The following is a 27,832-nucleotide window of genomic DNA, read 5'->3' as shown; positions in this document are numbered from 1 at the left end:
AATGTGGTGTTACAACACTAGCCTATTGCAGGTGTACCTGCAGAAGGCAACACCTGGCCAGCTGTCAATCAGCCAACCTGAAAGGACCAAGCCCCACCCGATGGGCTGCCAATCCTCCTCCAGGACACAAGCGAGATCCAGCTCCTGGAGGTCGGTCTCAGAGCTTTGCACAGCACTCTCACAGCCAGCTCTGTGGAAGTTTATGGAGAATAAAGCCGGTTGAACAGACGTTTATGTTTTGTGTCTGCTGGAGAGCGCATCACAGCTGAAGTCAGAGCACATGGTTCATAGTGTGGACCCTTGGGGGTCCAACTCCATCCATCTCTCAGGTTCACGGCTTTTTTTAAACCCCTCACTGCTGGGGTTGAGGCTGACGTTAATTTGTTTCTTTGCCAGTGAATTTGCAGAATTCTGTGTTTTGGGAGCCTTCTCATTATATTCTCACAGAAGTTGCAATTGTTGGCGCAATCAGTTTATCAAAATTCCCGAGTAGAATTTGTCCGTTTCGCTAGATAATGATAATCGGTCGTGTTCAGCTCCCTCCCTTGGCATTCCCCTCGTCGGAGGGGCTCGGTATTTGACTGACACCCACAAAACTCGCTGTGTCCGAGGCAGGGACCATTGAAACTCACAGGAACCCTGCGCTTGAGAGAGGAAGCCCGGTTTGGGGGGGAGGGGGGTGGGGTTGTAGTTCCGCGGCAGTCGGGCGTCCACTGTCGAGCCCAGCGGAGGAGAACGGGGAAACCACATTACCCAATAAGCCACGGGCCGCCCTTCCCTGCAGTTCCGGTAACCTGATGTCATTTTTGCCGAGTTGGAGTCTGTTGTCAGCTGAGGCAGCGCGGCGGACTGGAGTGGACAAGAAGCCTCGCCGCCGGCAAGGTAAGGGATGGTGCAGGTGCACCCGAGCAAAGCCCAGAGCGGCGGCGGCTGCTCACCCGCTCCTTCTCACCTGTGGTGCAGGAGAGTGGACGCCTAGAACCTACCTGTTCAGCCCGGGTTGCGGGGAAACCAATGCGGGCGATTGAATAAGTGTGGCTTTGTCATGCTGTGAACTTGGAAGTCTGCACAAGTTTTCCGCGTCAATGCATGTGTGACAGGCTGAGGATCACCTTGAATATACCGTCTTAACTCGTTTCAGAGCTACTGTATCCTCTTTGAAAGATGATTAGGGCATTGAGTCATGAGATAACCGGATTGAACACGTTGCATATTCACAATGTTTCCTCGTCCTTCGTGTGTTCATTTTCTACGCCCTGTTTCCTGTTTTGAGTAATGCTATTTGAGTGATGCAATCCCGCCTTGTGTTTTGAAGTCATTCTAATATTGGAGTTGCTGACATGGTTTAGACACTTAAAAAAAAATTATGAAATCGAGCTTTTTGGCTGAACGGGGAATGCAAGTGTGTTATTTCATCCAGTCTTGTGAGAGATGAGTAAAACAGATAAAGATATGAAGATGAGGAAACTAATATAGATATATGGGTAAATGAATAAAGCCAGTATGAACAGGATAAGAAATGGATATTAGAATGTAGGAAGTAGAGTCAGTCTGAGTAAGATAAGGGTCTTCTAGCCCTAGATAGAATTAGCAGGTTTTGCATATGTAATTAGTAAGCCCTAGACAGGTTCTGCATATAAAGAGGTTGTAGCCCTGAGAGTTGGGAAGGTGTAAATTAGAACAAAGACAGGGACTAAGGACAATGAGGATAATGACATGATGAGACACCGACAGGATACTCCCTGGTCCTCCAAGTTCACAGAAACAGCACGCAGGCAGGCAGGATTGCCTAATGCCAAACCTATCCAGGAGGCAGAAGAATGTAAGGGGGAGGGTATTCCTATACTGAAATAAACTGTATAAAAGTTGGGTGAGCCCCAGTGTATGTGTGTATTCCCAGGGTAAGGGGAAGCACCCAATTTTGCATTGTTTAATAAATGTTCTTTGTTCTCAATTTTTGTCTCGAGCAATTTCTGTGAAGGTACTTCTGTTTCTAACAGTCTGAATTTACACGTTGCATTGTTCACCTTTTCTGTTGTCCTGCCATCAATGATGTTGTATTGTGGGTTTTTTTTTTAGGTCTACATGGCAGTGTTTGATTCTGACCCTATGGCAGTAGAAGGATTTGGGGGTGGGATGGGGTGAAGCTTTTGCATAGTGCAAAATCAATTATGGAAGCCAGTAAATTAGAAACAAAAGCCTGAAAATGCCAGAAGAACTCCGCCAGTCAGGCAGAAGTGATACCCTGAGGAAGGGCACAAGCCCGAAACATTGGTTATCTTTGCTGACCTGCTGAGTTTCTCCAGTGTTGTGTTTCTACAAAGTAGTCAGTTGGCTGTCTCATTAAGCACAAATAATTTATTTCAACTGTTACTGGCCCAGAGGAGCCCAAAATCCAGCAGCAATAGAAATTCACCAAGACAAATGATTATTTAAACAAAAGTTCCTTTTAAATTTTCTTTAAAGGTAAAAACAGGATCAAACTTTAACTTATGACTATTAACTTAACCCCCTTCTAATTCTAAGAGCACATGTATGTCATGTGTTCAGAAAGGTTCTTTGATTCACAGTCCAATCTCACTTCTCATTCCTCCAAGTTCACCAGCATCTGGCAATTCTTATCCTGTGCACAGAATTTAACATTTATGAATTTTCACCAAACTCTAGTGTTTAAAGGTAATTGGTTACCACTCAGGATTGGTTTCAGAGAGAAATTCGTTGCTTGTTGAACACACACAAACTGATCTATTTCCATCAGTCACTTCAGTGTTTTGCTGAAGAAACTTTCCCATCGGGGTTTTCCAAATGATGACTTCTTCTTCCAGGTCACCAGAGAATTGCTCTTATTTCCCTTATTTCAGGAGAAACACTCTAGTCAGCCATTTCCTTGTTTAAGAACCACAAGGGCTTTCACCAGGCTGAACTCAGAACTTCCAACCCATCTTAAAAATGGGGTTTTCCACAAGCTTCCAAAAGCCACTGCAGAAGTCAATTCTCTCTCTCTCTCTCTCTCTTTCTCTGAGCAAACCTGTTTGGTCTTTTCTCTCTCTGCTTGCAAAACCACATGACCTTGCAGGGCTCCAGATCCTATCATCCTCTGGAGCTTGGACTGTTTCATTTGCACCTGCTTTTGAAGTTCCTTAGCAAAGCATTTTCAAATACCTTTTATTGTCTTTGCAAAGGCACTTGGTGCCTCAGTGTCTCACTTTCAGCAAAACTCTTGCATTTTAAATGAAAAAAACATACAAATGCTGCATCAAGGTGTGGGAGAACATGAAAGATGTCTGAACAAAAGGGGGGAGTGGGTTGGTGAGGGTGGGAGATGATAGGTGGGGAGGGAGAGAAACACCTCAGGGGGGAGGAGTCTAGACTAGTTGGAGAAAGAAAGGAAGTAGGAACTGGAATAACTAGTTAAAGGGAGGAGGGGGAAAAAAAGCATTTGAAATGAGATCTGTTTTGTGAAGTGTTTGTTTGTGACCTACACTAAACCCCCACAATCTATCTCCTTTAAAAACATATTTATATATAATACACCCATCACACAACCCTGAAGTGTGGTTTCCTATGCTTTCCCTATGAAGATGGATCCAGATATGAATGTTTGACTTTGAAATTGCAGTGATGAGGCAGGACGCCATCTGGAGCTGGATTGTCAATAGTGGTCTGGTGGAAAATGAAGAAGGTTGTGTAAGATTTAGATAACTGGGAAAGCGGTTCAGGAATAGCAGATGGAACTTAACTTCAACAAGTGCAAAATGAAAAATTTTGTGAAGTTGAACCAAGACAGAGTGAATGACAGGGCCCTTGAGAGTGTTATAGAGCAGAGAAACCTAAGGATACAAGTTTATAGTTTCCTGAAAGTGGTGATGCAGGTAGCCAAGGTGGTGAAGAAGGCTTTCATTAGATGGCATATTGAATGTGTAACAGCTCCACACTTGTTCATCTATAATAATGATTTGGATGAGAACGTAAACAGCACGTTTAATAAATTTGTGGATGATACCAAATTTGTTAGTGTAATTGACACTGAAGAAGGTTGCCTGATATTACAATCAAATCTTGACCAACCAGGAAGGCAGGTTGAATTTAACTGGGATATGTGCCAGGTATTGCATTTTAGGAAGTTAAACCAGGACAGCCTAAATGAAGGGGCTCTGGATAGTGTTGTAGAAGAGAGAGACTAAAGAATACAAGTGCATATTTTCCTGTAAGTGGCAATGTAGGTGGACAGGGTTTTGAAGAGAGCAGTTGGCATGTTAGCCTTTGTTGGAGGGCAAGAGTTGGGCTTTCAAATTACCAAATTTGGAATATTTAACACTAAAGAAAGTGTTTGTTTGTGACCTACACTAAACCCCCACAATCTATCTCCTTTGATTTCCATGTGATTAAGCTAGAGAGGGTGCAGAAAAGTTTCACAAGGATGTGGCCAGGAGAGATTGGATATACTGAGATTCTTGGATCAAAGGAATCTCAGGGTTGACCTCCGAGAGGTTTATGAAATCATAAGTGGATGATCACATCTTTTTTTCCCCCCAGGATAGAGGGACCAGAAGACATAGATTTTAGGAGAGAGGAAAAAAATTTAAATGAGACCTGATAGGCAAATTTTTCATATAGTGGGTGGTGGGTATATGGAATGACCTGCCAAAGGAAAAATATTTGGACAGGGTAATGGATAGGAAATGTTTGAAGATTCAAGATTCCTTTATTGTCATGCAATAATACATTAAAAATATAATCTACACGATATATTTTAGCTTGCGTCATCATGAGTATCACCTGGCGCTCCTCACAATACAAGAAAAAAAGCAAAAATCCCTTCAGAGTCACTGAGTGTCCGTGGATTTGCCTCCAGTGCTTCTCCTGCAGCCTCTGCAGCTGCACAGACTCCTGTTTGATTCATTGGTCGCCCGACCTCCTGATACAAACCTCCAGTACAATCAGGAAACCTTCAGCACCCAAGGCCCTTTGGGAGCCCTTCTTGCCCTCAGCACCCTCTCAAATCTCAGTTCGATACCTGGTTCCCATGAGCCAGTGTCCAGCAGGCTGCAGCCCGTGCAGGTCTCCCGACCGCAAGTTGTCAACAGCCCGCTGCCTGTGCAGTCCCCGACGATCCAACAAGACAAATTGGATATTATTAAGGGTCAGAGTTTCCCGTGAAAGTAAATCTGGGTTCTGGCAGGTGTCCTCAGAGATGAGGTGCATTGGATATAATTCTAAATATTTTGGGAATTTCATGTTTGGTAATATCTATATCAGCTGAATTGTTATGTGATGGTGAAGGATCAAGAGAACTACTATCGGTCAGCATTTAAAATAGCTTTAATCTTTTAAAAGAGTATTTTTTCCCCCCTGTAGATGTCTCAGGACTATGACCTTGAAGGTAATGAGCTGATGGAGTTGCTGTTTCAGCAACAGTCTGGTTCATTTCCAGATGAGGAACACAATGATGGGATTGAGTTCTTGAAGGATTGGGGCCTGTGTGAGCATGATGTAAGTATCAAATCCTTTTGTACTCCATCCACTTCTAAACTGGAGGCTCAGTTTCGCTGAGTTGCCATTTTACTTGCCAGAATGCTCGTATGTCAGTCAATAATTGAGCTTTTGTAATGGTACACTTACAACTTCACACACCAGCCCAAGACTGCGGAAACAAATAATTTAACATTATAAACAAAGCAGCTTCATACCATTCATGATCTGCATCTGCAGGAGGATAATCTCAGTTAATTACAATGTTTAGAAAGGAAGTTCAAGTTCTAGTTATTGTCACCGGGTTAGGGTTTGTTGTGTGCGCAGACCAGTTAGACAAGTAAGGCATAGTTCAGAAGTGCAGAGAGATCAGATGGTACCAAGAAATGGCAGCGTATTTGTTGTTCATACCATGCATTGCACGGTATTTTGAGATTAATTCAGGAGTGTATAAGACTGATTACTGTGGGGGGGAAAAAACTGTCCTTGAATTTGGTGAGACACGATCTTGTGCTCATGAAGCGGTGGGGGGATGAGTTTTTTTAATATGCTGGCTGTTTAACCTCTTTCCTTGCAGGCATCTTGGATGAGGTAGGAATGTTGGTAGGAGCCCACTGGCAATGTTTGTACTTTCTTCCTGGAATAGCAGCTGGAGGAAAGGAGATGATGGGGATGGATATTGGACTGGAAGTAATGGATAGCTATCAAAATTGTGTCAGGATTTTGTAAACCAGAAACTTCCAGCCTTCAATGTCACAACTTATCACATGTCAGATATTTATACAAACCAACTTGGTGGGATTAGAATTTGGGCAATATGTAGGAAAGCAACCTCCACTCCCACCCCCCCCCCCACCTTAATTTCAATGATTTGTTACTAATCTCACCTGGTCCCTTAACACCAGCTCTCTACCCAAGAAATTCCAGCAGTGTCTCTACTTCCATCGAAGGCTGAGGATAATTCATCTCCCACCCTCCATCCTCACTACATGTAGGATGTATTGAGAGCATTCTGAGAAATTGCTTCATCGGCTGGTTTGGAAGCTGTACCACTGTAAGGTAAAACATCATGAGATGGGAATGTGTAGGGAGTTACCCTGTACAGGGCAGTAACAAGAAGGGGAGGTGTCCTTGTACTCCTGTTAGGTAAAACATCATGAGATGGGAATGTACAGGGCTGTAACAAGATGTAAATGCATCCTTGTACTTACAAGATAAGAGAGACATTGATGGATTGAGAGGCAGGAAGCTAGCAGGGAAAGGATAGCAACAGTTTTAGTCATTGGACAAGTAATGATATGATGATGTTCTAAGCATGTATCCAAGGGTATAAAAAATCACCATTTTGCTGATAACGGCAGAATGCATTCTCCGACTAACTTTGTTAGTCGCAAGTGTTACAATCCGGTAATAAAGAACAAAGAACCCTGATTTCGACTCAGCCTGGTGTTTGTCTCACTCATTCATGAACAAAGCAGACCTAACAACCACCTTGGACCATAAGAACCTGCAGAGGATAGTGAAATCAGTGGAAAAGACCATTGAGGATTCTCTTCCTTCCATGATGGACATCTACGACACACAATGCACATGGAAAATAATATACATTGTGAGGAACTTCGCACATGCGTCATGTAAACTTTGCTCCCTCCTACCATCTGGTAGGAGGTTCCGTAGCACTCAGGCACTTCCCAGTTTTTCCCACAAACCACCAATCTCCTGAATTCCCAAAACATATGTAGATAGTGTACTGTGAACTTTCATTGTATATGTCTTAATATTTTAACTTGTATTTATGTAAATGTGCTCCGTAGTCCTGGAGAAATGCTATCTCGTCTTTACCGTGCAATGCATGGTATGAACAACAAATAAAGGTGACGACTTGAAATAACCATGTCCAGTCAGATGGTAGTAATGATGAAAGCTTCCACTTCCTGACACAATCTCTTGTATTTGCAGATGCTGAATGAACATGACACTGAGGATTTCTTCAACTCCATCATTGGGTCTTTTGAAGATGAGCCCCCTTGCCCAATATCCTTGTCTCCTTTGGGTAGTGACAGTGGAATATCTGAAGATAACAACAACTGTACACACGAAGATAGTCCAACAGTCAGTGATGTTGCACTTGCAGAAAGCTTATTGTTTTCTGAAGTCATAAATTGTGACCATAACTACTCACTTACCCAGAACTTGCAGAATGATGCCAATTGTTTGTACAGTGTAAAAACTGAGAAGCCTTCAATAGAAAGGGACATCTCCATTGTTTTAGGTTAGTGCCTTCGTTGCATATAATTACTTGTGTATTTCGATGCAACTTTTTTTTGGATCTTTCAAGGGTTTATTTTAAAAGGGGTAAATGATAATACAGATATTGGTTTTACTTATACAACACACAAACAAATGCTTTAAAAAATTTGGCTGTGATTGTTACTTAATTTCTGATGTCTCCTCTTTAACCCACCACCCTAGAAGCATTCTGTGGCAATAGGAACTTAAGAGGATGTCCAGTAGGACATGTATTCAAATATACTGTAATACTTTCTCAGAAGCTACAGGCTATAGATTAAATTAAAGGAAGGTTGTCTCCATGTTGGCCTACTTCATAATTTTAAAGACCTTTATCAGGTCACCTTTTTTTTTGTAGAACCTGTTCATTTTTTCTTGATTTTTTTTTCCTCAATTATCACATCATTCATGTATATTTTTTTTTAAATTTTTACCTGTGGTTTATATCAGTTTAGTAATATTGAAACCAGAACCATGCAGGGCTTTAGCAAGATAGCAATAACAAAAGGATAGTGTTTTAATGTTATTGGTTCAGAAAATAAGTTTTGATTCCATCAAGGCATTTAAATTTGTGTACTTAAAAATACCTGGTATCATTAGTGGGAGAATTAGAAGCTACTAGGTCATTCACCAATGCCCTTCAGGAAAAGAATTCTAGCATTCTTATCTGCTGTCTCTTGACACCTATCAAGGAATTTGCCGTATATCTGCCCTCGTGAAATAGTTTAGGAAATCTTTCACTTAAGGTATCATCAATAAATGCTGGACTTCTCTGTGACATCCACATCATGTGAACAGATTTTGTAAAAAGTACAGTATATATAATTTTCCCATGGTATTTAAAATATATTATTTATAATGAACACATGCATAGATCCAGTTTTCATATATCAAAATAGTATACAAAGAAAATGATTAATACATGTTGAAGTTGTATATAAAAAAAAACCTAACTAAAACACCCTCCCACTCCTCAAAACCCCCCTACCTACCCCAAAAAAACTAAAACTACAAAAGATGTATATTAAAAAAACCAGAATATAGTCAAAGAAAAATAATACAAATTGCTTCGTATTGCTCTTGGAAACACTCGAAGATCTCACATTAAAATATTTTCACAAAAAGATAATTTCTTAAAGGAAGGGAGGAATAATTTATAAATTTAAACCTACTATTTGAGCATCAGAATATTTACCTCTCAAATTGTACGTATTTTTTTTTCTAACGGAATGTAACTTTGAACTTCTGTTTGCCATCTTCCTGATGTTAAAGAGACGTCAGATTTCCAAGTAACAGCAATGCATTTTCTAGCTATTACCAGAGCTAATTTAGTAAATTTTAATTGAGAATCTGATAAATCTAATTTAGGATTTGTATTTCCAAAATTTCCCATCAAAAATAATTCCGGATTTAATGGAAAAACAACACTTGTTACTTGTTTTAAAAAGTTACTAATAGAAATCCAAAATGGTTTAACTTTTGAACAAGATCAAGTTGAATGTAAAATGTTCCAATCTTGTCCCCACATCTAAAACACTGATCTGAAATGTACGAATTTCATTTATTCAGTTTTTGAGGCATAAAATATAGTTGATGTAAAAAAAAATTACATTGAAGCAACCTATATCTTATATCAATTGTATTAATCATAATATTTTTACACAAATTTTGCCATGTCTGTTTATCTTTTGGTATCTTTAAATCTTGTTCTCATCATTCCTTTGACCAATACAAACCTAATTTAGATATTTTCTCCTGTAATTCCATATATACTAATGAAATAAATTTCTTAACAATTCCATCAGTAACCAATTTTTCTAAATCTGTACAATTTGTTAATACCATTTCTGATCCCAATTTATCTCTCAAATAAGCTCTCAATTGAAAATAACAAAATAGAATATTGCGAGGAATATCCTATCTAGCTCAGTTAATCAAATGTCATTAATCGACCACTCTCAACAATCCCCTATTTTACAAATTCCTTTCTGATACCATATATTCAAAAATTGATTATCTTTAGAGAAAGTTATAAGCGGGCTAACCAATGGCATATTTGGTGACTGGGAACATTCATAATTTTCTAAATTTTTTTCATTCCAAATATTAATCAAATGTTCATAATGTTTATTCTTAGATATAAACAAAAATATTATGAATTAGGTGAGAGATCACATAAAGTCTTAGCTTGACAATTGAAGGAAGAACAAGCTTTTAGAACAATTAATGCAATACAACAGGATAATAAAAATGTGACATTTAAACCTCAAGAAATAAATTAAAATTTTAGGAAAAATTATACTCTTCTGAATCATCACAAGATTGTTAATATAGATAATTATCAATCACAAATAGTATTACCTTGTTTAACTGAATTAAGTAAAGAAGAATTAGATAGACCATTTATCAAACGAGAAGTTATAGAAGGACTTAATTGTTTACAAAATAATAAATCTCCAGAAGATGGTTTTCCTGTGAAATTTTATAAAGAATTTAAAGATTGTTAATCCCTTTTTTATGCAAGTTATAGAACAAGCTTCTAATGTATGTGCTCTTCCAGAGACTTTTTGACAGCCATAATCACAGTTATTCCTAAAAAGAATAGAGATCCATTAAAACCAGCTTCATATAGACCAATTTCATTGCTGAATGTTGATTATAAAATTATAGTGAAGTTATTAGAAAATGGAATTAATAATTTTTTTCCTAAATTAGTAAATATGCAATCCTCTGAAAATTTTTCCATGGTTGAATACTCTTCCACTAGAAATGGGATTGGTGCTTTGCTTATATTTTTTGCTGACCTTTGTAGTTCGTATTGTTATTTTTCGACATTGCCACCATGCCTTTTGACCCCTCTTTTATCTCTGCATTGCGAGATTGTTTGAACTGCACCTAGAACTGAGTGAGTGGGTATTTTTCCCTACTTTTTCTTTTGAATCTTCCCACTTTTTTAAATTTCTGTGAATCCCTACCAGCCGAACAACTCATCAAGATGTTCCTGCTTGCTCTGTTAATGGCTTCCTGGTGGTACTCAATTTTAATTGCTCCACTGTTGGTCCACTCTTCAAAAGCTCTGGACCCTGCCCCTTAGCTTTTCCTTTTTAAGACTCTCTTTAAATTGAGTCCCTTAAATCTGATATTTGGTCACATTGCCTAATATCTTTTCAAATTAATTGCCATTAAATTCTGTTAATGTTTCTGTGCAATAACTTTTGGTGTTTTTAAAAATGTCCAAAAGATGTGGCAATGATAGTAGTTCTGTTGAAGATTTTATATCTTCACTACCATATCTTTATTTTAACATCTAGTTAGACAATAAAAATAGAATATTTTAATTTCAATAATTCCATCAAGATACATGAAAGGATGAAACTAGTGGTTGAGTCCTGTGAAGCAAATATTACTTATTTCGATGATGGAGAGAAACCAAAATTGTTTTTTTATTTGTGTCTGAAAATTTCTTGTTATTGATAGTTTTCTGGGCTTTCTTTAAAATATAGAAATTTCCTGATATGTCTCAGTTAAGAAAGATCGTTGTTTTTTTAACCTATTAGATGACTGGGAGCCTGAATTATTGACTGTAACCTCACAAGTTCTTCCGGAGGAGGAAAGAGCTGGCCTTGTTACCCTTACAATTGAAGACCTGCAGCAACACAGTAAATCAAATCAAGTAGGTGTTTAACTTCTCTATTAGTATGAATTAATGCAGAATTTAATTCTTGTTAATGTGATGAGGTTTTATGTTGAAGAAAATAGAAATTCAGAAGTCCTTGCATGAATGTGGTGTTCATGTTTCTTTTCCCCACCTCATTTCTCTCCCAGACATGACATAAAACAATTAGTGGAGTTGAAACATTCAGCTAACTGCTGTTTGCAGTGGGGATGGGATAGCAGGATGATTCATTTGCTGTACTGGAAATCCTGGAATGATAATAAAGAGACAGGAATATAAATCTTATCATGGCAGTTGATTAATTTAAAATTATTACAAACTAATGGTAACCATGAAAAAATATTTTGTTATAAAAATCCACCAATGTCCTTTGGAAAAGAAGCCTGCTGCCCTTGCAAAAACTGATTTATACATGACCAATGTTTTTTTTAAACTTTTATCTGCCCTCCAGCATTAAATGTTGGCCTTGCAAGCAGATCCTGTTTTATTTGAATAGTTAACTGGCATTTTAATATTACTTGCTCCACCCTTTGGAGATGTAGTGCTTTGAATGATTGTCTTCATTTTCATCATCCACCCAGAACTCTTCTCCTGCACATAAACAGAGCTGTAAAATCTGTGCACATTGAATGGCTACTTTGAGGATGTGTGTGTCTGTGTATGTAAACATGCACACACACAAGTGTTAGAAAAATTTCATTGAGTATTAGTCACAAGTTGCTCTTAGACAAAGAAAATCTCCAGTTAAACTGTGGCAGGATAGAAAATTGAAAATGAACTAAACCAAAAATATAGGAAATAATAGGTTAGACATACCCTGATACAGGTCATCAATCTGAAACATTATCCGTGCTTCTCTCTGCACAGATGCTACTTGACCTGATGAATGTTTCCAGTACTTTGTACTTTAACGTAATATTTCTGAGAGATGAATGGCCCCGAAAAGCTATTCATGTGTTCTATTTTATTTCAGATTGCCAATATGCAGTAATTTGTTTGTGGAACATTTAAAAGTGAATAGATGCTTAGGCAGTCTAGTAACAGAAATTTATTTTTCTTGTTCCTGTTTCTGAGCTGTTCAGAATTATTGGGGTTATTTCAATCAGTAGCTCTCCAACACTATAATGGAATTGATTGGATGCATGTATTGTGACAGAATATAGATATGTTTTTTGGAGATAAATTGGGGCAGGGTTTTTAGTGTAGGTCACATACAAACACTTTAAAACAGATCTTATTTAAAATACTGGAGCTCTCCTCATGCTAGACATATTGTGGCCAACAGTCTTTGCAAAAGCTTTGGAGAGTGACTAAGAGACTTCACTAATGGATTGTTGTTTATGAAAAAGCAGCAGATGAAAGAGCTTGTCGGAGCCACAATCTGTCTGGAGTGGAATTTGCTGTTCTAGGAGGATCATGTGGTTTTTCAAGCAGAGAGAGTAAAACAGGTGTGTGTGTGTGTGTGTGTGTGTGTGTGTGTGTGTGTGTGTGTGTGTGTGTGTGTGAGAGAGAGAGAAAGACAGAGATTAGTTCTACACTTTTAAAGTAAGCAGCAGGACTGGAACTAGACAAGCTGGCAAACTTGTAGAAAACCCCATTTGGAAGACTGGTTGTGAGTACTTAGTTCAGCCTGGTCAAAGCCCTTGTGGTTCATGCAAGAGGAGAGGACTGGCTGTCTAATGTTTCACTTGGAATAAGAGAAACACAAAGGAACTGAAAGAAAGGGGTTATCATCTGGAGAACCCTGAGGGAGCAAGTTTATTTGGCAAGACACTGAAGTGGCTGATTTTAAAAAAAGAATCAGTGTGGGTGTCGGCGTACAACAAATCTCTCTGAAAACCGACAAGAACCTTCCTGAGTGGTAACCATTTACTTTTCAAGTACGAAAGTCTGGTAAATTTTATAAATGTTAAATTCAGTGCACAGTACAAGAATTGCCTGGAACCAGTGAACTTGGAGGAATGAGAAGTGAGATTGGACTGTAAACTAAATAACTTTTCTGAACTTACACACACATTACATACACGTGTGCTTAGAATTAGAAGGGGGTTAAGTAAGTTAATGGTGAAAAGTTAAAGTTTGATTCTATTTTCGTGTTTAAAGATAATTAAAAGCAACTTTTGTTTAAGTCACCATTTGTCTTGGTGAATATCTATTGCTGCTGGGCTTTGGGGTGCTCTGGCCTCTTAACAGTATGAATTTTAAATTTATTTTCAAGTTAGACATATAGCACAGTAACAGGCCCTTTCAGCTCAATTACACCCAATTGGCTTTGAACGGTGGGAGGAAACTAGAGCACCCAGAAGAAACCCACACAGACACGGAAAGAATGTACAAACTTCTTACAGACTGCACTGGATTTGAATCCCAGTCACTGTAACAGCGTTGAACTAACTGCTGTGTTAACAGTGCCGCACTGAGGATCCATTCTTCAGAGTTTAGGAATGATTTGAAGTTGAAGGCTATTAACGGGAGGATGCAACAGTTAATATTCAATTTAATGCTGCCTGTGAGTTTAAGGTCACTGAACATTGTGTTCTGATTCTCCAACCCTTTCCTACCATCCCCTTCCCTACCCAGATTTAATCTTTCAATCTCTCTCTGAATTGTACAAACCCCGATAATTTCCCATTGCCATAGATTATCCCTATGGATCCTGGGCTGCCAGCTACGGCTGGATTTGTCTCTGACAAATGTCCAGTCTCACTGAGTGAGAAAGAGATTAATAAGCATTCATGAGATTAACCTTCATAGTATCTCTTGTTCCCATCCTTTTTGGGTTTCTAGCATGAGTGCACTCCTTTGTGATTGGTCCTGGTACTGCACCCCTCCTCTTCCCTCTCCCACCCTCTGTTTATTGGTGATGTGTTGCACTTCTATTTTAACTTGTGCTTTTATTCATCAAAGGACTTGATTGGCGTGTGGGACAGACACGTGATCTCTCATTAATTGTTTTTTTCCAGTATTGCTTTGAAGAACTGATTCTGACTGAGGAAGAAAAAAGACTTTTATCCAAAGATGGAATGCATTTGCCCACTAGCCTTCCCCTAACAAAGGTTCAGTACTTGTAACATTTTGGTAACCAAGAATATGGAATTCAGATTTTTTTTGTTGCATTGGTATATTTGTACCATAAGTTCTGTTATTACACTATTCTGACAGAAATTAAACAACAAATCATACACACTCATGGCGTTTTACCATTAATACCTTATGAAGTGCAGTTGTTAATTTCTATGACATTAAGTATTGATGTAATGTGATGAAATATGAAAGTTTACAGATGCTGTGATTGTAGTTAAAACACAAGAATGCTGGAGCGACTCAGCAGGACTCGCAGCATCCACAAGAGGTGTAGATATATAACCAATGTTTTGGGCCTGAAAAGGGCTCAGGCCTGAAATGTTGGTTATATATCTCTACTTCCTGTGGACTTTGTGAGACCTAATGAGTTGTTCCAGCATTCTTGTGTTTTTACTATAGATGTAATATATACATTTCTGTTGAGTACCCAGTCATTTCTGTCCTGGTAAAGCTTCACAAGTTAATTCTGCTTGAAACGCATACATATAGCTCATGTTTATTCCAGTAAATAAGCTATGGTTCTCATCTCTAAACTAATGATGAGGCATTAACTTTTGGCTGAATTATTAATCCTTGAAATCCTATAAAGTATTTTAGTTGGAAAGGAAATCCAAACTACCATACTGTAGAAATTCAGTGGAAAAAGTCAAAGCCTAATCAATAGGATTTTGTCAGCATTAAGAGATGAGGAAATGAGATGAATGAATGAAGTTAGGAAACAGATTACCATTGACCTAACTATGAAAATTTATTGTCATATAGAAAAGTACAACGTACAGATGTATCAAAATGTTTGCTTCCTACAGACACACAAGTGTGCAAGATACACCAACAATAATGGTGTAAACTAAAGTTACCAAAATATACCAGGAGACAGAAGGGGCTGAAGAGTCCATTTCTGTTCTTAAGTGGGCATTTCTTACTAATACCTTCACTGGAAGTTGCTTAAATTGACGTAGGTGTTGAAAAATATTTCCTTTTCTTCATCTCAACTTGCTTATTAATATTTGAAAATAAGTCAGTACAAAATCAAAATGTATCAATTTTCAATTTCCAGGGAAGATCAGAATTTTTTTATAAAAGTGGTTTTATAGGACACTGGTACAGAGGTCAGTATTTATTAATACCATTTAAAAAAAAAAAAAAAAATATATATATATATATATATATATATATATTGTTTTACTTAGCTCCAACCCTGAGAGCATTTCCCAGTCCATTAGTGAATGTGGAAATGAGAGCACTCTATAGCACAACTCTGACTTGCTCTTCATAACCAGTTCAAGTGTGGTAGTGGGTGAGACCCAGTAAACAAGTTTCATGTCTACTCCTAAAGGCAGAACATTTTTATTTATTTACATGTTCATGGGATGGGAATATTGTTGGTAGTAACAGCATTTATTGCCCATTTTTAATTACCCAGAACTGAAGAAGCGGTTCAAAATATGGAATTGCATAAAGACCAAACCAGATAAAGATTACAAAATTCCTTCACTCAAAGACATGAATAACCATATTAGTCTTTCTATTATAATTAATAATACTAGATATTAATTCTGCATAATGCCATTGGGCCTTAAAAAAATTAGCATTAATTAAAATTAAAAAGAACTCCCTTTAGTTTGGTAATTTGTTTATTATGTTCAGTTATTTCAAGGAGCGAATAATCGCAACATTCATTATTTGGTGAAACAGAGCATGTAATTTGGCTGCCTTTATTTCACAAACTAACATTAAATTTTCATCGCAGTCAGAAGAAAGAGCATTGAAAAGAATCAGAAGGAAGATTCGAAACAAACAGTCTGCTCAAGAGAGTCGCAAAAAGAAAAAGAATTACATTGATGGACTGGAGAGCAGGTGTGGCCATGAGTCTTTCCCAAATGTTTTGCTTTTGCTAAAGCATCATCTATTTTATATTTTAAAAAATCAACAATTTCACTTTGCTGCATTCACCCTGTTAATCTCTACAGGTTTGCTCAGTGAATATTAATGTTTCTCTAGCCCTGAATCCAATACTTATGTTTGTGCATTTACTCATATTTTGTTGAGTACAACTCCTGCCGACTTCATTATAATGTGTTACAAAATATAATTCTATAATGTGTGCTGCTTGCTGGAAATGTATTCAGATTTATTCCTGACCCCAGAACAGATTTCTCGGTTTCTGATAACCAGCTGACATTGTGACCATCTTATTTGTTGTGGGTGCTAATTCACAAATGTCTTTTGTGTTGTAGGGTTGCAGCGTGCACTGTCCAAAACCAAGAGTTGCAGAGGAAAGTACAGCATCTTGAGAACCAAAACATGTATGTACATCCTTACTGGTAGAATTAAGATTGTAGTGGTACGCTTGGTGAGAGTGGGCAGAACCAGCGATAACAGCTCCTCTCTTGTGTCTTGCGACAGCTAGACACAACAGCTGCAAGGCATAGTGACTCAGCAGCACCCGTAGGTCTACTGGGAAGCCCTGGCCTACTCAACGTAGCTACATCATGAGGTAGTTAGTACTTCAGATGTCATGATGCTAGGTGTGTCTATATTAAGCCTGATAACATTGTAATAAACGCTTTTCTTTTTGCTATCTGACATCTTCAGGTGTAGTCTCGCTATTTCAACATGATGGCTTATGAACGCTAACATCATCTGCCACAAGATAATTGCTTTACCCAAATGAAAGACCTTCTGTCCTGACAATGGGCAACCATGAAAATATATATGATTCACATCATGCCTTCATTACTTGATGACAAGTTCTGATCTATGTAATAAAAATTGATATTGAGGATTTCATATGATAGGAAAGTTAGATAAAGTTTAAAGGATGTTTAATGACAACTGAGGTTGTAAGCTATATGAAATTAATTCCATGCAACATCTTGGGCCTTATTTCTGTTTTTTATTTTGTTTCTCTCTGTGCAAAATGGAAATTACAGTGGACATTGGCTCAGGACCACTGTGTAATATATTATAATATATGGGTAGCGTGGTTGGTTTAGCAGTTAGCACAATACCTTTATAACACCAGCGATCTGGACCGTGGTTCAAATCCCGTGCTGTCTGTAAGGAGTTTGTATTTTCTCCTCGTGCCTGATTGGGTTTTCACTGGGAACCCCAGTTTTCTCCAACTGTTCGAAATGTAGGTTAATTAGGTGTAAATTGGGTGGCATGGAATTGTGGACTGAAATGACCTGTTACTGTGCTATATGTCTAAATTAAATTAAATGAATCAGAAATCCTTAGTATTTCCTGCCAGGATGTAAAGCACAATCAACAACTGATTGTGAATCAAACAGTATTTTAAGTACATGGTTTTCTATCTTATAAATCTGTTACAGATTGTTTTCTTGTGTCCAATTTCCTCAAAATCTTAAAACTATTTAGAAAAGAAGCTGATGAATCCTAATATATTCTAAATGATCAAATAGGGCAAAACTGGCACACAAGTATGGAATAATGGGATTTTAATTCTACTATATTTCTACATCCAGTTTTTTGTGGTACTTTGTGCAGAAAAAGATGTCAAAGCTAATTTTCCATATATTTTTTCATAGGTCCCTAATTGAACAACTGAGGAAGCTCCAAGCATTGGTCAAACAAACTACCACCAAAACTGCTAACATCAGTACTTGCATAATGGTAAGAATAAATAATTAGGCTCTACCTTCATCGTGGTTGGGCTGATCTACTGCTGCTCCTTCACTGACTCAGTTTGCAATTATACTCTCAGATAAGAGAACTTGAGTATTGGAATAGCTGTTTTAATGTGGTATGATATAGTATCAAGATTCACCGATGGTCTATCAAAACATGGCAGTTGTTTTTTTTTGTAACAGTGATTTCCTGCAATTAAAGGCCAGATAATTATGTTGATGGTAGAGGGAAGGTCACTAAGCCACACAATTGCGGAATTCCTTGTTTACAAGTTGTGACATTAAGTTTCAGAAGTGAGTGGTAGATTCCCAGAATATACTGCAGGGAGGTGGTGGTAAAGCAGATTTGATGGCAGTGTTAAAGAGGCATTTAGAAAAGACAAATGTATGATTGGGTGGGGAATGGAGGAGTACAGATAGGATTAGTTAGATTGGATTAGAGGTCAGCATAGACATGATGGGCTGAAAGGCCTATACCTTTGCTGTATTGCTCTATATTCTTACTGAATATTTAACATAAAAGTAACTTTCTTTTCAATGTGTTAAGAAAAAAATCTAATTAAGAATAGCAATCTTCAGTAACACATTGCAGTCTGATCTCAGGTTATGAACTTGAGCCCACAGCTTTCTTTTACTAAATAGCCATGAATGTCTCAGATTTGGTCTCCTGTCAATGAGGTTAAATGTACTCATTTGGCGTACTACAGTCATTTTCTGGATTATTACAAAAAAAGTATTAATAGAATATTATGTCACAAAAACATTAAAATGATCTCCCAATCACATTCCAGTGATCCTGTGTGCAAGGGTACATTGAAGACAGGATCATACATCACTGTGTTTCTGTCCCTGCAATCAGTTAACTTGTGAATACTTCTTACTTTTGAAGTATGAAATTTATATGAAGCATCCGACAACTGAAATTATGAAACTCCTGATAAGAATGGTCCAGTGCACCAGAGGAGAAAATTAGAGCAGAAAACAATTCTGTAAATCGTTCCTTTTACATTTTCTTGCTAGCTTGTATTTACAGCCATCTCCATTATTTTCAATATTGAATAAAACTTTCTTGTCTCTCTACCAGTAGTGCACAGTGGTTAGACAGTGTGGCATCTATCAATGCAGTGCACTTACTTGACCAGGCTACTCTGACAGCACTTTCCAAATCAGTGACCTCAACCTCCAAGTAGGACAAAGACACCAAGTCTTTGTTCCCTCTAAATTGAGCACCATTCTGACTTGGAAATATGATGTCAGTCCTTCATTTTAAATTAGTGAAATTACTGAAACTCCCTACCAACCATCAGTGAGGGAATATCTTCATCAGAAGGACCACAGTAGTCCAACAATATGGCCTCCAATCACCTTCTCAAGGGTAATTTGGGATGGGCAGTTAGCACTGATAGCATCAGTTACAACCACATCCCAAATATGAATAACCAAAAAAGGATGTATGCAGTGAAGGGAAGGGCATTGAGGAAAGCAGAGGAACAGAGGGATCTTGGAATAATGGCTCAGCGTTCCTTGAAGGTGGATTCCCATGTAGATAGGGTGGTGAAGAAGGCTTTTGGTATGCTGGCCTTTATAAATCATAGCATAGAATATAGGAGCGGGAGGGTGATGTTGAGACTATTTAAGGCATTGGTGAGACCAGGTTTGGAGTATTGTATGCAGTCTCCGCAAATTATAGGAAAGATATAAATAAGGTTGAGAGGGTGCAAAGAACGTTTACAAAAATGTTGCCTAGATTGCAATATCTTGAATAGGGAGAAAGATTGAGTAGATTAGGACTTTATTCATTGGAGCGTAGAAGGTTGAGAGGAGATTTGATAGAGGTATTTAAAATTATGAAGGGAATAGATGGAGTAGATGTGAATAGGCTCTTTCCCCTGAGGGTAGGGGAGATTGGAACAAGGGTCATAAGCTAAGGGTTAGGGGGCAAAACTTTAGGAATAATATAAGAGGATGCTTCTTCACTCAGAGTGGTGGCTGAGTGGAATGATCTTCCAGAAGAGGTAGTTCTGTCATTTAAGAGGAGGTTAGGTGAGTACATGGATGTGAGGGGATTGGAGGGTTATGGGCAAGGGAGTGGGTAGGTGGAACTAGTGGAGTTTCATGTAGATGGGTGCGGACTGGAAGGGTTGATATGGCCTGTTTATGTACTGTAAATTGTTATATGGTTATAGTAATATAGTATATTTTCATGTTGTTCTTCATCTATTGGTTGACCAGGACATTGGCATTGTTAGGTTGCTTATATATGACTATCATTGTATCTTGATTCATTTTGTCTTTGTTATAAGTGAATGTGGTAATGCAATAAATTTAAATATCTCCTGAGCTGCTGAGAAAGCAATGAGAAGCTGGAAGGACTCGGCAAGTCAGGCAGTAACCATGGAGAGAAAGATTCAGTCAACATGTCAGATTGGGATGCTTTTGCATTTGACTGTCCATCTCTTTCCATGGATGTGGCTTGACTCACTGAGTCACTCACTCAGTTTTCCATTGTTTGCTCAAAGTTCCAATATCTGCAAGTCTTGTGTTTCTCCAAAATATCTTCTTGTTTCTTTTTCTAGGTGTTCCTGTTGTCTTTCACACTAATCATTTTCCCAAGTATCAATCCATTTGGTGCAAAACTGCGATCTCAGGAAGAATCATTTAGTGGTGAGGAAAAACAATCAGATATGAGTACTAAAGCTCCACTGAACATTGTTGAATGTTACATATAATCATTGTTTTAAAAATACGAGTCAAAATTCTAGACATCAGGGGTCCTGAGTGCCTTGGTCCGTGATTTGCAAGAAGCAAGTAAATATTTAAAAATGCTAAATATTTTTTCTGCATATTAGATGGGGAATATGGAGTTGCTAGTTGCAATTACCTTGGGGGGAAAAGACTTCAGGGGCCGAATGGCCTACTCCTGCTCTGAATCTGTGTTTTTGCACACACTCTGTATTAAATTTATTTTAAATTCTTGTCCTCTTGGGTTATTTTAAAAAAAAGTGGTTTGTTTAGTCTTTTTAAAGCATTCCTGTTCGGTTATTTCTAGTATACCGTGCTGTTTATTGCTGGTCAAATGAATATACAGGAACGGAATTGTTGAAACCACACCAGGAGTACCATGCATAATATTGATCTTCTTATTTAAGGAAGAATATTGAGGCATAGAAAACAGTTCTTACTAGACTAATACCTGGAATGGGTGCGTTGTGCGATGATGGAAGGTTTAATTGTTTAGGCTGGTAACGCTAAACTCCAGCACAGTGAAAGGACCCTGGATCCTGATCATGTAGATTTGGAGAAAGGCCATTGTTGGAAAACCAGGAGATTGTCTCATTTAGTCAGAGGGGAGGTTAATTGTTTTTAAAAGCCAGAGCAGAACTGAAGGCTTATTCGCTTTCAGAGATGACCATTGAGGAATTTGTAATGTAAGGATAGAGTTGATTGTTTGACTCAAAAGCAATTGCTCTACAATTGAAGATTTCAGGTTTATGGAGGAAATGGGCACAATTGATGCAGTCTAATTGTTTTGCTGGGAATGGATTTAAATATCAAGGGATATATATTTTAACAATGACCAAACTTGAATTAAGATGAATGACTGATGGTTTAAGGATGATAAATTGCTATAATGTTTGGTTTTCATTAGTCTGATGTAACCTATCAGATATGGGCATTTTTATATTAACCCCTGTCAGTGAATTAGCAAGAATTACTTTGCTTTTCTGGATGCTGCTCTAAGCCTGTCAGATGCTGAGCTAGACTTTCAACATAAAAATTAAATAATTTGACCTTGGATGATACCTTATTCCCACAAGCAAGTAAATTATTCTAAGCTGCTCCTTGGTAAATGTCCTGTTCTGTGGAAAGTAAAAATTCTGCTTCTTTTCTATTTGATAGTACTTTCCAGGACCTTACTTGACAGTGATTCATCCCATGTACGTTTGGTGCCAAACACTCATAATTCAGATGCTGATCCAGAGATAATGGAGGATCATGGATTGGATCAGGAAGTTTCTCACTTGTTAATGTCAACAAGTCAGAACCGCACACCTGAGGCCTCAGACTTGGGAAAGGCAGAATCTGGTTCAACTACACAGAGCAACTCTTCTGCAGATGTGGACAGAATAGTGAAAGCTGCTGTCCAAAGTGATGTAAGCCTGGGAAGGACATCGCCCAAAAGTGAAAAGGACAACTATAGCATTTCATCTTCACCGGTGAATAAGCCAAACTGGACAGAGCATACGGCAACAGTGATCATAAAAACACATCCAAGGTCTGACGAAATGTAATATGTGCAGGAAATTTCCTGCTTTTGAATTATGGATTGTATATCACTTGTTTTTGAAATAGTGGAGCTGTGTGAGCACATGCTTTTTACATAGATTGTTCTTTTAGGTGTTACTTTTAGTTGGGAAAAGAAGCCTGGCGTTACATGTGGAAGTGGGTTGGCATAAAGAAATGTGTTTATTTTTCTAAATCTCATAAATTGTATACTCAAATTTTTGCATAAAGGTGGAGAATTACAGAAAAATCTAAAGGCCTTTTCAAATAATTCAACTCTCTAATATCAGTGTGGGTTTAAAAGCTTGGCTAATCTTTTGATAAGTTTTGCTTAAATTCCTGCAACTTCTTTAAATAATGAAATTATCCCACTGTAGTTTCTCTTTTTTTGAATATTTTATTTTAATTATCATAAACTCATCAAACAAACATTAATCTTTTTTAGAATTCATGGAACAGAGTCTGTATTTATCCTCCCACCGCCTCCCCCCATCCTCGTGCAACTGAAAGTACAGTATTACATCGATAACAAAACAAAAAACACCCCAGAAACCCCCCCCTCCTCATCCCCTCCCCCCGCCCGGTAGTTTCTCTTAAGAGAAATTTTTCCAGTACAATTAAGAGATTAGTTGATGGAATTTCTTTTATCCGCAGTACTGTGATGCACTCCTTAACTTTCTGTTACATGTCTTCTCCCAACTCTATATAACTGTGACCCACTAATATACTTGTAGCATATTGTTACAGCTATAAACAAAGACCTCTGTGACGTACTTTGTTTCATTTCATCCTTTTATTTGTTTTGTTTCCTTTCAATATTTGACTTGGAGCCTCATCCCGAGAAGAATCCTGTTGTTGAAGATGTTTCTTTGCCAATGCTCGAGATTGCTAATGTCTTTTTCACTTTCAAGTGCTATGATTGGCAGTCTCTGTTTTGTTATCGTAGAACAGAATCTGAAATTTTGTTCTGTGTGACACTCTTGATGGTTACCTTTAGTTATCTAAAATATGTAATAAAAAATAATGCAACATTTAAGTAACTGTAGTAAATATGTAGTTAAATGATTTGGAAATTGACAGCTGGTTATGGACATACAGAGGGTAGCAAACCCATCCTTAGTGTTGCTACACTATTTATTTATCTATCTTATTTCTGATCTATATTAGAGCTTTCCTTACCTGCCTTCTCATCATATTCCTCAGTTTATGATTCTGTTTTGAGATTCTCAATTGCCATAGTTTTGACAGCTTCTTGGAATAGATTTCCACCTTCTTTTGTTTGAGACTATCTCTAGTCAAGTTTTGGAATTGTTATGTTAGCAGAAAGATGAGTCTTTTTGAGGCTTAGTCTATTTGAAGTGGTAGTGTTTACTTTCAAATTAGAGTTTCTTATTTTTTGTTGCACTTTACATTTCAAAAACTTACTGCGTGGCCTTTTCAACTACTTGTGCAAAAGGCTAATATAGAGTTGGCAGTTTAATGTAGTACAAAATATCCATATTCCTATTCCCAAGCCATTCAGATTCTTTTTTTCCAAACCACATTCATCAGTAATAAAACCTCTCCCCAATCCTTCTCTCTGCCCTAAATAAACATTGAACATCATCAACTTATTTCTTCCTCTTCCTCCTCTTCATAGACCCTCAATAAAGTCCAACTTTGAACCACTGCCCAGTTCTGTTTACATTTTGCTGTCATGCTATATTCAAGACAATAAGCGCAAACTGACATTGCAACTTAACAGGTGATTATTATATGCAGTTTGGGATAAATCTCTCATGGGATGAATTTAGAATTGGAAGCGATCAGTTTTGTATCTTGTGATGCTCATGTTTGTATTTGTATCATTCTATACCCCCAAAGCTAAGGACAAAAATGGTTTAGAAGGGCTTTATTTTGATTGGGAAGGTAAGTAGGTGAAGGCATAAATGAAATAATCGATTTAAATACTTCAATGCAGATATTTAATATGTAAATACATTAATTAACTAAACTTCATCTAGACCATATACTAATGCCACATGGTAGGATCACCAAAGGTTCCATTAATCAACCATGGCAGGGATTATCCTTTAATTCCCATCAATGGTTAGAGAAAGCAGTAAATTGCATAGATTAAATGTCTGATAACATTGCAATGTTCATTCATTGCAAAGTGATTTGTCAGTCTTTGGAGGAGATTCTTTAATATTTTACGTGTAGAACACTTCAGATATGCTTTTGAATTATAGCCTTGTCACTCAGTGCTTCCCATTTCCAACATTGGATAGTGTAGCACTTTAAACTGCTTAAATGCTCTGTAATGTTAATTATGTTTCAAATTATATAGATCTCGTGCAATGCCATCGATGGAATTAAAAACAGCATTTATCAGAATATTCTCAATTTTTGTAACTTGTTTTAGTTTCAAAGCTGGAAATTGGCAATTTTAGATTTTTGTAGCTATATTGCATTGACAGATTTTGATACAATTGTTCCGTGTACTTTGTTCAGTGTATTAAATATACTGCAGTTTGAAATACATCTGCATTGCATACTGCTTCCTCTGTTGGTGAGACAAATGTACATAGTAAAATATATATTTTCTAATTATATTTTAGTAAACATTTTGGGGTATTAAATAATGGTTTGCTTTAATTTCGAGTTGTTCACATAATTAACTACTTCCAAAACAAACCAACTATATTGAGAGTAAGTGCTTTCAAAACTTCAGTGTTTGTTGCAGACTGTTGGTTCATTCTCCTTCTAGAACTGAGTGTTGGCATTCAGAATGGTGCTAAATTTAAAAAAAGATTTATTGTAAGGCATCTAATAATGGGCACTTGAGTGAGATACTAAAAAGACCTGCATCTCCAATCAATAGTCTTTAGTATGGATGGGGAAAGTTGCATTCTGGTTATTTTAAATGATAAAATAAGTCACAAGATTTGTTAAATATTCCAGATTTTACTTTCTTTTCCTTGGTCACCTGCTTGTGCATTTCCAAGTTTCAATGAATAGGATCAGTAATACAAAGGGGAAAGACTTCTGCTTCAGTTGCATAAGACATTGCTCAGACTTCTGGACTACTGTGGATATTTTGAGCAAAGCATCCCAGAAGCTATCTTGGAGGGTTGGAAAACCAATTAAAATGGTGTTGAATTGTTTCTGGAAGTTTGTACCAAGACAAAATGAATAACTTTATTTGTGTGCTATCCAGATGTCAACCTCTGGAAAACAGTATTACAATAACACAAAAGTGCAGGGTATAGTGTTAAAGGGAAAATAGTGCTAAACAGTGCAAGCCATCATCTTATGCCAATAGGAAGTCCATTTTAAAAATCTGATAACCGAAGGAAAGAAACTCCTTGAATCTGTAGGTATGTGTTTTCAAACCCCCTGCATCTGCTCAGTAGTGGAGAGGGTCAAGAACTTCAAATTCCTGGGTGTCAACATCTCTGAGGATCTGTCCTGGAGCCTCCATGTTGATGCAATCACAAAGAAGGCTTGCCAGCAGCTATACTTTGTGAGGTGCTTCAGGAGATTCAATATGTCACCAAAAACTCATAAACTTCTTTAGGTGTACCGTGGAGAGTATACTGGCTGGTTGTATCACTGCCTGGTAATGGAGGTGCCAAATCTCAGGACAAGGAAAAATTCCAGAGGGTTGTTAACTTATCCTGTGACATCACAGGCACCAGACCAATCCATCGAGGACATCCACACAAGGCAGCATCTTAAAAAAGCTGCCTCTTATCCTCAAAGATTACCCTCGCCTACATCATGATGTCACCCTTCCATATATTATAACCTTGTATGTCAGTGGCCATGTTAGTCTAATAGAAGTAAAGGGTTGAAAAAGCATCACATCTCTGAGTCTTAATTGTGTGAGTGCATACACAATAGTGGTGATGAGTAATGAAATGAACCCTACCCAAACAACAGAAGAAAGGTAGAAAATGGCAACCTAACAATCCCAACAAATTCCTGCCAAAAGATCAAGGTGAAAGGGGGTCAAGATGGTGGGGGGAACGTTCAGGGAATTCACCGAAGTAGAAGAAAGATGGGCTAAATACGTAGAATAGTTTAACCACTACTGCATAGCCCACAATATTATGGAAGGACCAGTAAACCACAAATGTGCCCTCTTCCTCAGTATAATGGGCAGCAAAACATTCAACCTCCTTTAGACCTTGCTGGTCCTGGAGGATCCAGGGACGAAGACATTCAATGTATTATGCACAGCTCTAAGGAACCATTTAAGCCCCAAACCACCAGTTATGGCAGAAAGGCAATGATTCTATGAAAGGAGACCAAGACCAGGAGAAACAGTAAGTACATACCTGGCATCAGTGCACAAACTGGTGGAGCACTGTCATTTCAAGCAGTTTCTAAATCAGGCACTGCAAGACAGATTAGTGATGGGGCTGGCAAATCGCCAAGCAAGGCAAAAATTATTAGGAATGGATCAAGACATTACCTTATAGATTGCATACAGAACTGCCTGAATCTCTGAAATGGCAGATAAAAACTTGGATTGGGTGGTCACAAGGTCTTGCCGCCAACAATGCTTCCATCGTGGGAAATACAATCACCAACCAGGAAACTGTTTCTTCAAAAATTCTAAATGAAACTTGCAAAAGAGAAGGACATATCAAAGTTAAATGTTCGCTTCTAAAGCGCATGTGGCCTACAAATAAACAGGCAGCTAAAGTCAAAACAATTGCAGAGGGAGACAGGCAACCTAGCAACAATGATAACAGCCCAACGGATGACCTTCAAGCTCCTGAAATTTCAGCTCCTAAGACACATCCGAGGGATAAACTGAGGAAACACAGCAATCTTTAGACAGATGGAATTGCCCCTAATGCCATTACATGTAAAGGAACGCTTGCTACCACACCTCCCGGTAAAAACAACTGAAATAATTCTAAGATCAGTTACAAGAGAGAGAATCAAAGTGTTTGGAAAAGTACAATACAAACAGCAGCCAAAAACATTCTCTCTCTACATCATAGATACCCAGGGACCAGCACTCTTCGGAAGAAACTGGCTACAACACATTCCCCTTGATTGGCTGGAAATTGGTTCAATACTAAATGTAAACCACACAAACACCTCCCAGCCAGAACTTGACCAAATCCTCAACAACCACGAAAATGAAAGGTGTTCAAGACAAACAGCAATTAAAAGATAATGCAGAACCAAAATTCTTCAAAACCATTTGCTATGAAAGGAAGAATTGAGGCTGAATTGAAGACATATTAGAACCAATACAATACAGCGATTGGGCAGCGTCCATCGTACCCGTATGAAAAGCAAACTGTGAAATTCGCATTTGTGGCGATTACAAAGTCACCATCAATCCAATTCTCAAAATACCCAAACACCCAATGCC

The 27,832-nt window shown here is 37.9% G+C and overlaps 2 protein-coding genes across 2 annotated transcripts in view; one reads left to right on the top strand and one right to left on the bottom strand.

Annotated features, from left to right (window-relative positions):
- Nucleotides 1–772: 772 nt before the first annotated feature.
- On the top strand, nt 773–24,978 carry creb3l3l (cAMP responsive element binding protein 3-like 3 like). Its single transcript, XM_069924187.1, has 10 exons — nt 773–882; nt 5,359–5,493; nt 7,432–7,744; nt 11,319–11,434; nt 14,401–14,493; nt 16,272–16,378; nt 16,759–16,827; nt 18,073–18,157; nt 20,748–20,835; nt 22,072–24,978. Exons 2-10 carry the CDS (start codon nt 5,359–5,361, stop codon nt 22,461–22,463), a joined length of 1,398 nt encoding a protein of 465 aa, XP_069780288.1. The 5' UTR covers nt 773–882; the 3' UTR covers nt 22,464–24,978.
- The window catches only part of LOC138756683 (ciliary microtubule inner protein 2B-like), a 23,350-nt gene continuing 18,672 nt past the window's right edge, over nt 23,155–27,832 (bottom strand). Inside the window, 2 exon segments of the mRNA XM_069923071.1 lie at nt 23,155–23,456; nt 26,915–27,067. Of these exon segments, the coding sequence (XP_069779172.1) occupies nt 26,916–27,067 (152 nt within the window). The 3' untranslated portion in view covers nt 23,155–23,456; nt 26,915.

Source organism: Narcine bancroftii, chromosome 3 (assembly GCF_036971445.1).
Source record: "Narcine bancroftii isolate sNarBan1 chromosome 3, sNarBan1.hap1, whole genome shotgun sequence".
In the NCBI taxonomy this organism is placed as follows: Eukaryota; Metazoa; Chordata; class Chondrichthyes; order Torpediniformes; family Narcinidae; genus Narcine; species Narcine bancroftii.
This window is presented reverse-complemented; position numbering and strand designations above follow the sequence as displayed.

Bases quoted from the DNA above. Each gene is read 5' to 3' on its own strand.
- creb3l3l (XM_069924187.1), top strand. From the start codon at position 5,359: ATGTCTCAGGACTATGACCTTGAAGGTAATGAGCTGATGGAGTTGCTG. The intron at 5,494-7,431 runs GTAAGTATCAAA...TTGTATTTGCAG, and splicing joins GGGGCCTGTGTGAGCATGAT to ATGCTGAATGAACATGACAC. The intron at 16,828-18,072 runs GTATGTACATCC...ATTTTTTCATAG, and splicing joins CATCTTGAGAACCAAAACAT to GTCCCTAATTGAACAACTGA.